The 17,851-nt window shown below is 43.1% G+C and overlaps 1 protein-coding gene across 1 annotated transcript in view; it reads left to right on the forward strand.

Annotated features, from left to right (window-relative positions):
* The window catches only part of myo1g (myosin IG), a 51,474-nt gene that overhangs the window by 22,299 nt on the left and 11,324 nt on the right, over positions 1-17,851 (forward strand). The window contains exons 14-22 of the mRNA XM_028036023.1: positions 3,218-3,292; positions 4,392-4,524; positions 6,203-6,369; positions 6,727-6,934; positions 7,268-7,491; positions 7,824-7,968; positions 10,383-10,487; positions 10,827-10,940; positions 14,026-14,183. Of these exons, the coding sequence (XP_027891824.1) occupies positions 3,218-3,292; positions 4,392-4,524; positions 6,203-6,369; positions 6,727-6,934; positions 7,268-7,491; positions 7,824-7,968; positions 10,383-10,487; positions 10,827-10,940; positions 14,026-14,183 (1,329 nt within the window). The remainder of the gene's footprint in view (positions 1-3,217; positions 3,293-4,391; positions 4,525-6,202; positions 6,370-6,726; positions 6,935-7,267; positions 7,492-7,823; positions 7,969-10,382; positions 10,488-10,826; positions 10,941-14,025; positions 14,184-17,851) is intronic.

Below are 17,851 nucleotides of genomic sequence, written 5' to 3' on the forward strand. Positions count from 1 at the left end.
TTTAAAGCTAAATACTGTCTAAACACAATATCTAGTCGATGTGTCAGCTGTTCTGATTGAACATTTTAAATTAATCACTGTATCATCTGGAAAACTTTAGTCAGGAAGCTAACATGTAACGTTCTGCTAATATATAAACAATAAGCCGCGTCCTCTTTGTAGTCGGAGTTTAGAAACTCAAGATTTGCTACTAATTATGTTTACAGATTGGATATGAAAGTTGCTTGTATATATTTTAGTCTGAGTTATGATTCAGGGTTTGAAACTGCTTGTTCTTCATCGCTGCTCCTCTTCCTCCTGGCCAGCAGTCACCCTGCATGGCTTTGCTTTCTGAAGAACTCACGTGTCCTGCCCCAAACGGAGCAAGGGGAAGGACATTAATATGTCAAGGGAGCACGAGGAAGAGGAGGAGGAGGAGGGATGGAGCTGATAAGACAGTTTAGTCTGAGAGGCAGCAGCAGTAATCACCGCTTGCAGTCTGGTGGGGGTTCTTTAAATCTGGGAAATCCAAATAAGTTCCAGAAACAGATGCTGCTTTGTTTATGTTTACCACAAGACGCTGATCATCCGCTGATCTGAAAACGGAAAAGTAGCTAAATAAGATAATACTAAATTATTACAAAGGGCTGAACTGTTTTTGTGCCAGGATAAGGCTGGATAAATGATCAATCCATCCCAGATATTTATTTAAATTTATTTTATGATTCATCGATAAAAATGTTCCAAAATCTGAAGCTTATTTTTTTCTTCATTTGCTGTTTTTAAGCTTTGGCTGCATCGTCTCTGCAGAAGGTTTAACATATCCAGCCTCAGATTATCGTGTTTAAAAGCAGCGCAGCAACCTGTTCTGTAAAGTAGATTATATTTAACTAACAATTTTTGTTCTTCTGAGAGACATAAATTGTGACTTTCACTATTTTTAGCATCTGCACAATAAGTAGTTTTACCCTTATGACTGCAGACCCAGGAAATGCAATTCTGAATTTAATTAAATGCTAAATGTGTCACAAAATGTGTGGAAATAAACAGAGGGACATGGTGTTGTTGTCTGAATGGGATCCAAATCCAAATGGTTTCAGGAAATTAGTTTTCAAAACAACCAAATAAATTTGAGTTAAAACGTATCTGGACATTTAATTTAGAGGAAGCAAAGTACAGTAAACATTTTCAAAGTTGACAAAGACACTAAAGCGCTAATCTCAAACATTAGTTTTCTAACTTTAAAACACTACAACAACATGGTATTTAGCAAAACGATAATAATTTACACCAAAACAATTAAAATAGAGAAAGTTAAGTGTGCTAAGCATTTTCAACGCTAAAGCGCTGATCTCAAGCATTCGTTATGCTAACACACTACTGCGTATTAACCGCTGGCAACGTTATTACAGCTGGCGGCGTTATTACCGCTGGTGGCGTTATTACCACTGGCGGCGTTATCACGGCTGGCGGCGTTATCACGGCTGGCGGCGTTATTACCGCTGGCGGCGTTATTACCACTGGCGGCGTTATTACCGCTGGTGGCGTTATTACCACTGGCGGCGTTATCATGGCTGGCGGCGTTATCACGGCTGGCGGCGTTATCACGGCTGGCGGCGTTATCACGGCTGGCGGCGTTATCACGGCTGGCGGCGTTATTACCGCTGGCGGCGTTATTACCCCTGGTGGCGTTATTACCACTGGCGGCGTTATTACCACTGGCGGCGTTATTACCACTGGCGGCGTTATTACCACTGGCGGCGTTATTACCACTGGCGGCGTTATCACGGCTGGCGGCGTTATCACGGCTGGCGGCGTTATCACGGCTGGCGGCGTTATCACGGCTGGCGGCGTTATTACCACTGGCGGCGTTATTACCACTGGCGGCGTTATTACCACTGGCGGCGTTATTACCACTGGCGGCGTTATTACCACTGGCGGCGTTATCACGGCTGGCGGCGTTATTACCACTGGCGGCGTTATTACCACTGGCGGCGTTATTACCACTGGCGGCGTTATTACCACTGGCGGCGTTATCACGGCTGGCGGCGTTATCACGGCTGGCGGCGTTATCACGGCTGGCGGCGTTATCACGGCCGGCGGCGTTATTACAGCTGGCGGTGTTATCACGGCCGGCGGCATTATTACAGCTGGCGGCATTATTACAGCTGGCGGTGTTATCACGGCCGGCGGCGTTATTACAGCTGGCGGTGTTATCACGGCCGGCGGCGTTATTACCGCTGGCGGCGTTATTACCGCTGGCGGCGTTATTACCACTGGCGGTGTTATCACGGCCGGCGGCGTTATTACAGCTGGCGGTGTTATCACGGCCGGCGGCATTATTACAGCTGGCGGCATTATCACGGCCGGCGGCATTATTACAGCTGGCGGCATTATCACGGCCGGCGGCGTTATTACAGCTGGCGGCGTTATTACAGCTGGTGGCGTTATCACGGCCAGCGACGTTATCACGGCTCCTCCGTGTCAATGTGGCCTTGATGGTGCGGATGAGGGCGTCGTGATGACAGATGGCTCTGTGTCACCGCGCATCGCCGTCAGCCGGCCTCGGCCCGTCTCTGGGTCGCGTCGGGTCCTCTCCAGCTGAGCTGTCACCTTTTGGCATCGGTCCCTGTCTCATCCCATCCCGTCCCAGTCGATCCTCGTTGCGGCTAAATATACCCGCGTCCTCGCCACCCGCTGCCCCTCCCCTCCTCTGTCACCAAACGCCATCATCAAAAGCTTTGACCTACTTTACTCTCCTGCTCTTCCTCTGTTTCTGCGCTCCTCACCTGGCTCTCCTCCTCTTCCCTTTTCCCCTGCAGAGATAACACACCTAACCTCTCCCAGCTCTTGTTCCCTCTCTGCAGCCTCCACCTCCATCCTCTGAGTCGTCCTGTTTTTTCTGGAGGCTTCACTTTGTTCCCCTTGTGACTTTTCTTCTATTTCCCAGCAGATAACTTTACTTTGACCTTTCAACTTTCTAACTACATTTACAGGGAAACTCGTCTTTTCTATGTTTTTATAAATAAATTAAATCAGGTGGAAGCACTGACCATTTCTCCGTTTTCCTCGTTGAGGTTTGATGAAGGTTCAGTGGAAGATCTTCCTGTATTTTGTTGGTTATTGTTGTGATTATATTTCGGATCTTTTTTCGTTCACAGCAGATTGAATTCTGATTCTCTAATCTCCTGAACTTGTTACAGTTTTTCTGTCTCATTTCTTTCTTTCTGTGTTGCAGATATTCTGTTGACGGTTTTCTGGACAAAAACAAGGACCTCCTTTTCCAAGATTTTAAGCGTCTCATGTACAACAGGTACATCAAAAGTATCAGGGTCACAAAAATACCATTTTCAAAAAATAAAATCACAAAAAATAGTTTTTTCTTACCTACTTAGCGATAAACTAAGGACAAACTATTTTAATTAAAGAAATAATCAGATTTTCTGTAGGAATTGGATTGCAGAGAAAAAATGTAAATGTTTTGTTTGTTTTCTTAGTTAAATAAACAAACATCCAATTTGCTTATGACTGAAAAACATATTTCATCTGTTGTCTGCAATAAAAATAGCATCTGGGTCAGAAAACACTTCCTGCATTTAGCCATGATACAGCAGTTAAAAGCAGGTTTGGCTGCATCACTGTGGACTTTAGAGCAACGGTGTCCAAAGTGTGGCCCGGGGGCCATTTGCAGCCCTCTGGATGTTTCTACTTGGCTCAACAATTCAAGAATGCAGCGAATCTGCAACTGTTTCGAGGTTTATACAGATTAATACAATCTTATTCAACATTTAATTAGGTACAAGAAAAGGACTTTTATTTTATTAGCAATGTTTCTTTGGTTTTACTTTGATAAAACCAGCAAACGCTGCCTAGCCTTTGTTGCTATGAGTACAAAAACAATTAAAAATGAGGAGAATAAACCCCAAGGAGTCATTTAATGCAGCAACTGTACCGCAGTCTGTTTATAATTTGGATCAGCAGTAATTTACAAAAACCTTTTCTACTATATTTATGTTGTGTCACTTTATTAAAATATTGTCTGTTTAGTGTATAATTAAATAGATCTTTTCAGTTTTAATAAAGTAATGAGGCCATAAAGGCGAAAGGTTTGCGTTAGAGGAAGTGAATGAGTCGATGTTCTCCCAGTTACCATGACAACAGGACCAAACCAGAAAGTTTGTAAAAGTGAAGTAAATAATTTTGATTTAAAACTCATAGTTTAGTAGTTTAGTAGTTTTTGTAGTTTTGCGGTTGTGAGGCTACAAAACATCAGCCAAGGGTCAACAAATGGCCCCTGCGCCCCAGTTTGGCCTCCGCTGCTCTGGCCAGTCCAGTAACTGGGTTAGTGAATAAATGAGTCTCACTTTTTAGCCCAGTTTTTGTTGGATTCACTTTTTTTCTCTTTCTAACAGTTCGAATCCGGTCCTGAAGGAAATGTGGCCAGATGGTCAGCTGAGCATCACAGAGGTCACCAAGCGACCTTTGACCGCTGCGACGCTTTTCAAAACCTCCATCGTGGCTTTGGTTGATAAGTTGGCCTGCAAGGTCAGTCCCAGAGAGCGACGGCGCAGAGAGAGGCGCTAGAAAAACTTTTCCTGTCAAGATGGAATATTTGGGTTATTTTTTTGCCTGGCTCTGATGCTCTGTTGTACAGAAATATATATTTTAGAAATTTTGAATTCTTGTTTAATGTTTGCTTTGCTAATTCAGTCATATTGCTGAGAATGTGTTTAACATTCCCTGAACATAGATCTGCAGCAGCCAGACGTTAAAACTCCTCCTGGTGTTTGACAGGAACCTTTTCCTGACTTGTTTTCTCCTGGCTGAGGGGAGGAGGAAGCGTGTTGCACAGAGCGGGTTGCTCGCCTCTCCTGGCTGAACCCGTCTGACGGCCTGAAGTCTGACACTTCCTGCTGTTATTCTGGGCCGCGCTGCTGTCGGGCTGCTGCAGCATCTGCCTCCATGTTTCTGAGGTGGAAAATAAAGGAAACTCCACCTTTATTTTTTATCCAGGTCAGGTTGGGAGAACGCGTTGCTCTAGTCTAGACGTTCCTCATTCCTCTGTCGTATCGTTTCCTCCACTTTGGTTGATATCTTTATTTTCGTCTTGTGAGTGTTGTGCGGTTTGATGCGCTGCTAATTAGGCTGCATGTGAGACGAGGCTCAGCTGCAGCATCTGATGCAGGTCAGTGCACTCAGCCTGAGCCTCGGTGCGTCTTCAGTTTATTTATGGGCAACAGCAGAGAGAAAGTCCAGCTGGAGTTTCTGACAGGTGAACTGATAGGGCAGCACTGGATGATGGTTGGAGCTCTGTCCGTGTATCAACATAAAAACACGTTTCACGTTCACAGAAGTGCTGCACAATTCAATAAAATAAAGCAAGGTAACAATAATTACAACAAGAAATATATGTTTAGGAATAAGGTTAAAACAAAATACAAATGTCCTCCGTAACTGTTGTTATGAAAGAAACTCTGTTTGAATCAAATCCAGAAGAATAAAAAGGATTCGTATTGACATGATACAATGTCAGCACAAATTATATTATTACTTTTATTACTTAATTTGTAGTATGGAATGTTAGAAAAGGCTTGATTAAGTGATTTTATTCAAAAAGGGAACAATAGTCGACAAGTTGCAGCATGACGTCTCGTCCTCAGCTTACAAAAAACACCCCTGTTTTTTGGCAATAATTAAAGTTTTTTATTGGCTGGAAAATGAGCCGTTTCAAAAACCTGGAATGTTGAGTCACGGAGCATAAGGGCAATGCTCCGTTACCTAGCAACCCCAGTGGAGTTCTGCTTGTTACCTAGCAACCAAAGTGGAGTTCTGCTTGTTACCTAGCAACCAAAGTGGAGCCCCACGCCATTTGGTCAGGTGGTTTCACCGCTGTATGCGCTGCATAATGGCTGCTGGAGTTTTGTTGTTGACTTTCCATCCAGAAACCACTCGCTGAATTCTTGCTGGTTGTGTAGGAGGCTCCACTTCTGCTTTTCAAAGATGTACAGTTGCATTATTGCTGCAGCTTGTTTGGATTTAAAGTGACGGAGGCTGAACTGAGCAGACTAAAATCTGAGTATCTAGGAATGATTTTGTGCAAGAAAGTAATGAACATGTTTTGGATAGGCCGTAGTAGACTCATCCTAACCTGTTCAGGGAAGCATCAAAGGTAACCTATGGAGTCAGGTGAGGAGTCACTAACAGTTTGTGTTTTGTTTCTAAGGAGCCGTACTACGTTCGATGCATAAAACCCAACGAGATGAAGTCTCCGGTGCTGTTCGACGACGCGCGCTGCAAGCACCAGGTGGCGTACCTGGGTCTGCTGGAGAACGTGATGGTCCGCCGTGCCGGCTTCGCCTACAGGCAGCAGTACCCTCGCTTCCTGCAGCGGTAAGGCGGCCGCAGCGCTGCGTGAGATCAGACTGTCAGCTCCTTTAGCTTTTAATAGAGGGGTTGTGGATGACCTCAGACATTAGACGGTAGCAACACTTTTTCCTTTTTAATTATATTTTAATTTGCAGTTCTATCAGACTCTGTATATATATATATATATATATATATATATATGTGTGTTTGCAGATCTGATATGTTATGAACTGATTCCTTAATTGTTTTTTAAATAAAGTGGAAGTCATGTCAGTTCAGTTCACAGAACATCAATCCCATTTTAACCAAAATAACGAGTTCCTCTGTGTTTTGGCTCATAAGTGGATATATTGTATTAATGATTAATTTGCTGATGTTCAGGTATAAAATGACGTGCGAGTACACCTGGCCGAACCACCTGATGGCCACGGACCGGGAGGCGGTGGAGGCCATCATCACGCAGCACGGTTTCCAGGGCGACGTGGCGTATGGCCAGACCAAGCTGTTTGTTCGGACGCCGCGGACGCTCTTCACGCTGGAGCAGGAGAGAGCCGCCCTGGTCCCCATCCTGGTGCTCTTTCTGCAGAAGGTCCTTCATCTTCATGACGCTTCAGATTACTGCTGAACCCTTTCCTGTTTCTAATGAGAATGTTCTGATCTGACAGCCTAATTATGTGATTCAGAGCTAACTTACTCCAATTATAGGCGTTTCCGATCAGTCTGTCTCATGAATAGGTGCTTCTGCCACTTTGAATTCTAATTTCCTACAACAATAATTGGAAAAATTAATGAGATCCAGATCAGTTACGTTAAAGCCAGTTACCAAGCGCCCCAACCTCCTCCCTGACCTACTTTCAGCAGTCTGATCCAAAGAAAGGAAAATGTTTCCATCGGTGAATTTTCTTATTCCCTCGCCCATCAGGTTTGGCGAGGCGCTCTCGCTCGCCTGCGATGCAGTCGGATGCGCGCCATCTACACCATCATGGGATGCTACAAGCGCTACAAGGTCAAGGCCCACTTCTGGGAGGTGGAGCGCCGTTTCGCGAGCGTGCGGACGATGCCGGACTACGGGAAGAGCGTGGAGTGGCCGGCGCCGCCCGCAGCTCTGGCCCAGTTTCACAGCATCACAACCATGCTGCATCGCAGGTGAGAGACGACGGCTGCAAACCGGACAAGGGCATCTGAACCACATTCATTTAAATCCACAGCTGGTGAATATATGACAGTCTGAGACTGAACATCAGGAACCCAAAATGTAGCAAGTTAAATATTCAGCTTCAAACAAAATATTTAGCCAGAAAGATACATATTTAGCTTCAAAACAAATATCTAGTTAGCAAGCCACATATTTAGCTTGAAGCTAGATATTTAATTTTCAAGACAATTAAAAAAGAAAAACTATTTAGTTAACGAGCTAAAAAGCCGGCTGACGTGTTTCAGAGTTTTGTGTTTGGACTCTGGCTGGTTGTTGTTTTCAGGTGGTGGGCGCGGCAGATCGTGAAGAACATTCCTCCGTCTGACATATTGGAGGTTCGAGCCAAAGTGGCGGCGCTGACGTCTCTGAGCGGGGAGAGGAAGGACTGGGGTGTCGGCCGAGCCTGGGAGAGAGACTACCTGTCCAGCGTGAGAACATTTTATTCAACTTCAAACTCTGGACTTGATAACTTTGGTTGATTAATTACATGGATTTTATGGTGGTAAAAATTTTATTCCAATTTATTTCATGTTTTGGTTTTTGGACACCAAAGTCTCGGGCTGGAACCTTTGTATTGTGTTTCTGGTACGACCGTAAATCTGACGCAAAAGCAACTTGAGATGGTTTCAACACTTTTTTCCCTGTCAGTTATATTTAAACACACAGGTAAAAATTAAACAAGATAAAACATAAAATACAATGAGAAACAAATTGACTAATTAAATTAGGAAGAAACAGACCCTTAAGCATATTAATGGATTAAAACCACATTTTTAATCCATTTAAACAGTGTTGCTCCTCATCACTTTCCTCCATGTGGGTTTGACCTGAAACAATTTCAGAGTAAAAACGTTTTCAGAGTAAAAACAGGGAAAATCCGCTGAGTTTGTTTCCTGCTGCAGGCTGAACTTCCCCTCGTCTCGGTAAACAAGCCCTGAATGACCAGCAGTGTATAGGATCACAGAAAACGGTCTGTTGTTGTGGATGTATGCGGCGCATGTGACTCGCCTCGGGCCGGCCCTGCTCCCTCTGATGAGTCCCGCTGTTTCCCGGGTAGCTGCTGATCCGAGGTTTGTTGGTGGCTGTGAATTCGCCCGCAGGCCGCTGCAGCGTGACCGGGTCCTGAGCTCCTCCGCTCGTCTCCCGGGCGGCCGGCCCGTGACTCGCTGGCCGCCTGCGGGGCTTCATGTGACGCCGCCGTTCCCCAGTGACCCACTCTGATCCCGAATCACGACCTGAACGCGTCTGAAGACAGACGTTCTCAGAGGAATGAAAACAAAACATCAGAGCAGATGATTTATCATCTACCAGGAACTCAGAGAAGCTAACTGCAGTTTCTAACTGACTGCAGATTACTGATCTATGAAAAGCCTGACCTGACGATTCCTTTTTTAGCCAATACCCATGAATTTTTTTTGTCTGAAGTGTTAAATAAATCAAGAACGTTTCTGAGTTGGTATCAGTGGGGCGACTGTTATTGACAGCGAACGTGCAGATCTGACCTGGTGGGCCGGCCAAACCTCTCACCGCAGAGCGGAAGAGGACAGAGGCTAATTTTTAGACTTTTGGTGAGGAAGATAAAACCGGTGAATAAAATCGGCTTCACATAATCTCCTAAAATTAAGAGAATCGGCGCCAATAAACCAATTCACTTCTAAATGACAAACTACAGCTGGGAGAGCTGGGTTTACTGGGAATTACAATCTTTAAAATGTGAAAGTCATCAAGGTTATTATAGTTAATTACTACTAACGAAATAAAAACTAGAGATGCACTGATCCAAAATTAATATCTGTATCAGTTCCAATATCAAAAAACATGTTTAGATCAATGTTCCTGATCTATAGCAGCAAATCTATTCATTCTATTTCTGTGCTGTATTTTTTATTTTACATTATATTTAAAATTCTTAATGACACTTTCTGAACCACTTGAAAGAAGATTTGTTGCAGTTTTTGGTGGCTAACCCGTCGTCTCAGTTTCTTTATTACTGATTTTACATTTTTCTGTTCTGCTCCTACTGAACAAATGAAAGTTGTTTTTATGTGTTCGACCAAACCAGTGAAGCTGTTGGAGGACTAAATTGTTCTGTACTGGTGCAGCGTTACCACATAAATGTGTAATTAAGTTTAAAAATGAGAACAGCTGAAGTGAATTGGGCTGGATCAGATCGGTATCAGCCGATGAAAACAGTGGATCGGTGCATTCCTGACGGTTACTTCACTGTGGTCCAGAATGCCTGGAAAACACACGAAGCCGTCCGTTTAAAATACAGTAAAGGTGAATCCAGAATGAATCGGTTTCATTCTCCAGAATCTAGGATGTAAAGTTTTCTAACCTTTTGGATAAATGTGGATCAGAAAAAGGTAAATAAAGTTTGGACAGTTATGTCATGATTTCCATCTGTCCAACTGTCTGTCTTTAGTTTTTGCATTGTTTATTTTTAAAGGTTGACAATTGAGATTAACTTAAGATTAAACTAAAAAAATGCAGAACAACCCATTTCCTTCCTGGAGTCTTTAGGTTCTGATCCGAATGACAAAATGACCTGAACTAACCGAGTCAACACCTTTTCTCCCTTTTCTGTCTCAATCTGGACTTCTGACCATTCATGCACCTTAAAATGCAAAACAGCCCAAGATCCTCTAAATCTGAAAAAAAATCTGAAGTTTCGTCTGCTGCTCTCTGGTCTCGTGACGCCGGCTCCCAGCTTTGATCTGCTGCTCCTGGTATTAATGCCATAAAAGGCTTCAGGGTCTGGGAAAGGTCAGGCCTGACGACGCGACGCTGCTGCAGCAGCTGCTGCAGCCGACATGCTAATGCAGCCGTTTGGTCACTGCAGGTGCGGGACTGTCCTCACACCAGCGCTGCCTTCATCAGAGTCTCCAAAGAGCTGAAGAACAAAGACGGCTACAGCCAGGTCGTCTTCTCCGCTTTCTGCAGGAAGGTACGGCTCCCGTTGGGGTCAAAGGTTTTATCACGTTTCCACAAATCTATGGGATGTTCTCCTTTAGCACTAACCGCTAAATTAAAGATCAAAACATGAATATATACTAAAAATTAAAATTATGATGCAGTCGGGTTTTATCTTTGTTTTAGTGATTAGCGTTAAATTAGAACATTAAACTTTCAATTTTTTAGTTTAGTTTCTGGTGTTTGTACCAGAAACTAGACTAAAATACTTGGTAAAATTTTATATTTTTGCAGTGAATGCTTATTAATTTAGATTTTTAAATGACAACAAGCTGCATGAGAAGCTCAGAAATGTTTCTTCTGTTCTCTGCAGATGAACAGGTTCAACAAAAGCACAGACCGAGCGCTGCTCGTCACGGACACGTTCGTCTACAAATTGGAGCCGAAGAAGCAGTACAAGGTTCTGAAAAGGCTTCCTCTGGACTCGGTGAGTGAGCTCAGACAAACCGCGCCGCGCTAGCAGACTCTCCTGTGAATAAAGTCACTCACCAGTGTTTCATCTCCAAGGATGAAGGCGTCGTTACTCTGTGTGTTTTTCTTTTTAATCATTAAAACTCATTAAAAATCTGTTACAGCGCCTCGCAAAAATATTCATACTGGAATTAAAAGCACTAAATTAAATCTGTTAAACTCTGAATCTTGATTATTTCTGTGCTGCATCAAATTGTTTCCCCGTGGCAGAAGGGAAACTTTAGGGGTGTGAATACTCTTCATGGTACTTTGTGATCCATTTTCCTTCCCGCTGCTGTCCAGCTTCGCTTCAAGCTTGAATCGTTTTTACATCCAGAGACCAAAAATAAAACCCTCTCCGGGCCGCAGCTGCAGACCCAGATCCAGACGGGAACCAATGTGGGTCAGACTCCGTTTCCTGTGCAACCAAGTCACCTGCAACACCTCTGGAGCCGATAAATCAGCCCAGTAACAACCAGAACACCCAAACTGGTGACACCTCATTATTAATCTGATTATTAATCTGATTAGTTGGTTATGGAGAGTTTCTGAGTGGTTCTTTTGGACCTGATGTGGCTCAGGTTGAGTGTAAAGTTTTCATAAACTGGTTCAGTTTGTGGCCTGATCTAAGAAACTGGACCAGAGTCTCACAGGACCTCTGGTTCTGAAAGGAAAGGCCGATTTATTTGATCTGAAAATGGCTTCAGATATGAAACTCTGAGCTTTTAAATTAGATTCTCCCTTTTATTTTGCTTTCTAACATGTTAACCTCATTGCTTTATATTTGCTTTTTCTACCTTCAATTATGCAAAAGTAAACTAACTCATTACTTTTTTGTTTAGGATGTTCATGCGCCCTACACACAGACCATTTAGTTTAGTTTTAGTTTGTTTATTTGGATAAGATCAAATATAAACTCATTTGAACCTCTCTGTCTCCCTTTTTACACATTATTCTTTATTTAAAGAAAAGAAACACAATTATATATAAATAACATAACATTCTTACAGAAATCAAAACACTTTAAAAAAATAATAAAAAACCAGAACAATTTATTTCACAGCAGACGTAACGTACCATGTCTTCAATCAAACTCCCATCAAAAGCAATAAACATTCTGACATCAAAGACCTTTTTTTGTGTGTTTTCCACATTTTTGTTAATAATAATAATAATAATAAAACAAATTTGACTACCATAAGACGTTTTATAAAACCCTGAAAAGAAAACCTGAATATCGAAGCTAATAATTTAATCTCCATTATTGAACACAAGCTGTAAGTTTGGTTTAACTTTAATATCAGAAAACTGAGGGAATATTTTGTAGTTTAAGCTGAAATCTGAAGGTTTTTTCTCTGGTTCTGTGATTATGAAAGTTTGCATCACAGCTAATGCTATCTCCACTGCGGGCTAACACCTAGCGCCTGCATCGGCTAATGAGCCAACACAGCTGTTTGAGCTGTAGGGTTAAAAACCGTCATTATGCGGCTAGAGATGGCGGCCGGCACTTAGCTCAGGCTGAGCAGCAAATTATCCAGGCCAGAAACAAACGCAGAATGTGGAAAAAAATCATCTCTGGGTTCAGATGACCTTTGACCCTTCCCATGTAGCACCAGTTGCCTCTGTAAGGCCTCTTCTGTTGTCTTTCTGCCCTGACGCTGTGTTAACTCACCTGGATAGTAAACCTCCTGTTTTTACCGGTGTTCTCACTCTGCTGGTGATCAGTTCATAAAGTGCTTTAAAAATGGCCGCCATTAGAACCCAACAGAATAAAAACCCCAAAGCGTCAGGAGTTTCAGGAGACGTTGCTGATATTTTTTTACCTTTCTGTGTAACAGACATAGAATCACTCATTTAAAATGTTTGTGGAGAATTGAGACCTGAAATGTGAGATTTATTGTCTGATATTTAAAGTCTGAGCTTCAGATTGGAGAGGAAATGGGTTAGAAAGCGCTGAATAAGCGCTGAGGGAACGGGTCGGCCTTGACGTCTCTGGGACATCCAGCTCATTGTTGTCCTGTCTGGATTAACCTGAGTGATCTGTAAGAGGATTATAATCCACTCTGTCTCATTCTCTAACAGCGCTCCCACTTTCTCTCTTCCTTCTGTAAATCTGTGCGTTTCTCTAACTGGGTCACAGTTTCTCTCCTCACTGCACCGCCACACCTGAGCCGCCGGCCAAATCTAGTCCCACTTCGCCTTGAAACGGTGCACAAAGTGCGGTTCAGGGGCCGCATGTTGGACCTCCTCCACAGTGTTGGCAGTGATAGAGTTAAATAATCCAACCTTTAATATCATAACATTTGTTTTTCAGAAGTAGTTGAGCAAAACCACATTAAATGCTCTTTATTCAGCTGGTTTAAATCTGTAATTATTGCTCTAACTGTAAACCAGCAGCTTTTTTTATTGTGACAATCTGCTGACTTTTCTCAATTCTTGTTTTTTCTAAATTAAATAGTGGCTGAGAGAAACTGGCCTGTAAAAAGTCAGTAAAGTTTAATGGACTCATAAACTTGAAGCACACATATAACTGGTTGTTCACCAGGAGTGCCTGTAGAGGGCGCTGTATGTCAGTTATTATTCAGTTCCTCCAGGATTTTGTGATTGTTTGTACTTAAGAAATATTTTCAATGAACTTGCGATATTTTCACTTTACCAATTTAATGGTAAATATTTATCACATACTATAACTTGAATTGAAGTAACACTGAGGCAACAGAGTAGAAGTAAGAAATACTGCCACCTGCAGGAGGGAGTTAACATCACTGGTACTCAATGTTTTTCACCGATTTTTCTAGAAAATTTCCAATAACCTCGTAATTATGCATTAGAATGAAAAAATCAGTGAATCTGTAGATTTAGTGTGAATTTCTACGGTCGTGGGATTGTGGAAAACTGCAACCGCTGCAGACAAAAAGCTAATTTTTGTGTCTGTTAAGAAAAAACATGTTTGTTGTGATTCATGATAAAGTTGTTGTTTTTTTTAAGACATTAAAAATTTCACAGTTTTTCCAAACCTGCTGCCAGCCATCAGTCAAATGTGTTTGTTTTGTTTCTCACAGTTTACAGGACTGAGCGTGACCAGCGGGGCCGACCAGATGGTGGCGCTGCACACGTCCTCCCAGGACGACGTCCTGCTGTGTCTGCAGCAAGGCGAACTTTGCCCCAACCAGGACCGAGTGGGAGAACTGGTCGGAGCGCTGGTGGATCACTTCATACGGTCAGTAGCAGCTGATTCTGCTTCTCTTCCCTCACTAGCTTAGCCTGAAAGCGTCTCGCTACTGTTTTTATTTGTGAGTGCGAAAAAAACAGACAAAATGCAAACAAAATGGTCTTTAGCTTCCTGTAACTTTGACCTCAGCTTCCCCAAAACCACCTGATGCTCTCTGTAGGTGATTAGTTTTGTCTGTAGGAGATGGAAATATTGCAGAAAGATGCTTTTAATTGCATATATATGTACAGCGCTTTTGTCATAAACTTCCATTAAATACCGCATTGATGTAGCGCTTTAGCATTAGCTTGCTTTAAGCAGAATGTTGACATAATCCTTTAGCCTTAGCAAAGCCAATGTTCATGACCAACGCTTCAGTGTTAGTGGAATTAATATTTATGATTAGCACATTAGTGCTAGCAGAACTAATATTTATAATTAGGGGAACTAAACATTTTAGCTATCCGGACTTTTCACTGAGCAAACACGATCAGAACCTGCTGCACTTCATGGTGAATTTGCACCATTACATAATTGTTGCTTTTTGCTTTGTGAATCAGATACTGGAACATGAACAAAGTGAACAGAAACAAATCTGTAACACAACAGCATTATTACATAAATGCTATTTATCACCTCCATGTGTGAGTCCTGTTCAGAATAAAAGCAGAGTAACAACTCAGCTCCTCTGACATTTAACACATTCGTCATAAATCCGAGTCACTCGTCTCCGCTGGACCTGGACGCCGTGGGTTTTCACGCCGCGCAGACTGATTCGCCTTGTTGTCGCAAGTGTTGCCTGCTGAGGCGCCGTCCAGCCTGCAGCCCCCCTGCAGCATTAATCCTCCAAGTCCTGCGAGTGACGCACAGAGGAGACAGAACATGTTAGGTGGGAATTTTTAATTTTGATTCCTCAGAAGTGATTCAATCCTTCTGCGGAGCAGGACGTTTCAAATGCCTTTTACCATAGAGGTGACCTATAATGCTTCCTTAAACGGGTTAGGATAGATCTATGAGTGATCCAAAACTTCTTCATTTAATTTTTTGCAAAAAAAAACATTCTTAGATAATAAGATTTTAGTTTGGTGAATTCAGAGTGAGCTGTTTTAGGGTCTCTGTCACTTTAGGTCCAATTAAGCTGCTGCTGGTCACAACTCAGCATTTACACTCGCACATAAAAATGGCTGCAAACAGATGCACAAGTATACAACCATACATCTTTGAAAAGCATTAGTAGAGCCTCAATCACAACCAACAATTATGCAGCAAATAGTTTCTGGACAACAACAACAAAACACTTGTCTTTTCCAGCAGCCATTGTACAGCACATGCAGCAGTAAAACCAGCTGACCAAACAAAATGGATCTCCTTGGGTTGCTAGGTAACGGGCGGAGTTCCGCTTAGGTTGCTAGGTAACGCCGCAGTGTGACTTAACAGCTGAGTTTTTGTAGTGAGTGCCTCGTTTTCAAAACATTCATTTATTGCCAAAATGTTGCTCGGTGTTTTTATTTTTTTAACCTTTGGATTATTTTTAGAAGCAGTTGAGACCCAAAAATGAACCACATTTATGCAAAACTCACATTTTGCATCTTAGTTCACCTTTAAATGTCGCTGTGGCTGCAGGTGAAGGCTGCTCGGTCAGATGACTCACTTCAGTGCGTCATCTTAAGTTCCCACTTTCCTCAGTCAACGTAGCCGAGTCCAGACTCCATTTGGCTTTTGAGTGTTTTTCGTTTTATTTGTGGGGTTTTTGGGGGCTGTGAGGATCGGCGGCAGCTGCAGCGGGCGTCTCAGAGGGGAGTCGACCTTCAGGGAGTCGTTGCAGCTCGTCATTGTGCCACCATCTGCGGTGAGTGCAGGGGTCGTGACCTCTGTGGGAGACTCATGGGACGGAGTCGAAGCTGGAGGGGATGCTGAGTTAAAAGAGAGCGTGAGCATGTGGGAGAGGACGAAGGAGGAGGATGATGATGAAGCACAGAAAACCTCCGCTGCGTTTCCTTCTGTCGGGAAATCAGACTCTGCCCCAGAATGCGTCATTTCAGGTTGAAGCTCAGCAGTCAGAGGAACTTTGTACAAAAATAACAATTTTAAAAGATTTTCCATCTGTGCGAAACACTAAATGACTTTTTACTGGGGCTGGGAATTTAACTTGATTAATCATGTTAATGGAGTTTCACGTCTAGTTTTAACACAACATTTCCTGTTTCTGTGTTACTGAAGTCCAGTTGCGTCGTCGGCCTCTCGGGTCGACTGGTCTCAGATGGCCACGGCTCCAAGCTGCAGTTCTTTTTGGTTCAGACAGCCGCGGCTGATTCTGTGAGGCCGACTTGCTTCACGGAGCCGTTCAGGCTCGGTTCTGCAGAACTGGGTCAGCGTTGGCTCCGGAGGTGAAACTTCAAAGCTGCTGCTGTCTGATTGGACGCCAGTGGGTTTGTTGTCTTCCTCGTCGGCTGGCTGCGTTCTGGTCCGGCTCCTGAATCGGAGCGGGCCGTGTGTCTGGCTGTCCGTCGGCATGCCGGGGGCGTTGTGTGTTTTCGGCGGGGGGCGGACCATCTGCTGGGACAGCTGGAGGGTCTGCTGGAAGCAGGATTTAGGGTTTGATCGGCTCGGCCCTCAAAGGCTGAGCAGCTTTCTTTATTCAACGGCCAATTTGGGAACTCGCTTAATGAAGCCACTCCATTAAATTAATATTCACGTTTTTAGCTCATACGGCTGCACAGTATTATCTATTAGTTTCTTTCTTTACAAAATCCAACATTAGCTCCGTTTTTACTACAAATGAGCAGAAAACTTCGTTAATGTTGAAAAAACACAATTTCACAAGAAACTAAATAAAAAAAATCACACAGGAATGTTTGTTCACTCGATAATTCATTTAAAAAATACGGTGGCAACAGATGTAAACAGTTATGAGATTATATTAATAGTTCATCTATGGCGCTAGCGCTACTCATCTATCAGCCAATCAGACGACACATCAGCGTCTTATCCAGGCGTTGGAGCAACAAGCCCCGCCTACTGGCAGCTGTTGATCACAGACGGACTCATGATTCAGAAAAAATGTTTCCATTGCAGTTTTGAGAAATTCACCAATTTTGATACGGATGAAAAACTTTTTTTTATCAAAAAACATGTTTGTTGTTTTTTAAATCAGCGCATTTTTTAATTTATTAGGATTATTTGATAGAAAGATTCACAAACTATGGTGCTAATAAACCTTTTGCTCCTCAGCAGGGAGATGAATTCATGAATGTCTTCAAAACAAATCTTTATTTCCTGATAAAACTCCAGAGTCTAGAACGGAGCCCTGAGGAACTCCTCCTGCTACAACTGTAAAAGAAAATCTTTTGATTCTGGTTTCCAGAAAGCAGCTGTTGGGTTTTAAAGCACCAGAAAGAGACGTAATTTATGAGCAGCAGCATAAATTTTCTCCTTCTCTTCACTTCCTCTCCGGCGGGTTCTGCTCCTCGACATCAGCAGTTTAATTTATAAATATGGAGAGACCTGGTTCTGCGCTGCATTAATAGCAGCCTTCTGGGTCAGCCCTCCCTTCCCGGAGCAGCAGGAAGCGTGATTTGATTAACCCCAAAGCAGAAGAGAGGAACAGCGAAGTGGAGAACTTGGTGACTCTGAGGTTTGATCTTGGCAGTTTGATGGACAGAAAAAGCTGTGGGAAA

Source organism: Xiphophorus couchianus, chromosome 13, assembly GCF_001444195.1.
Source record: "Xiphophorus couchianus chromosome 13, X_couchianus-1.0, whole genome shotgun sequence".
NCBI classification, from domain to species: domain Eukaryota; kingdom Metazoa; phylum Chordata; class Actinopteri; order Cyprinodontiformes; family Poeciliidae; genus Xiphophorus; species Xiphophorus couchianus.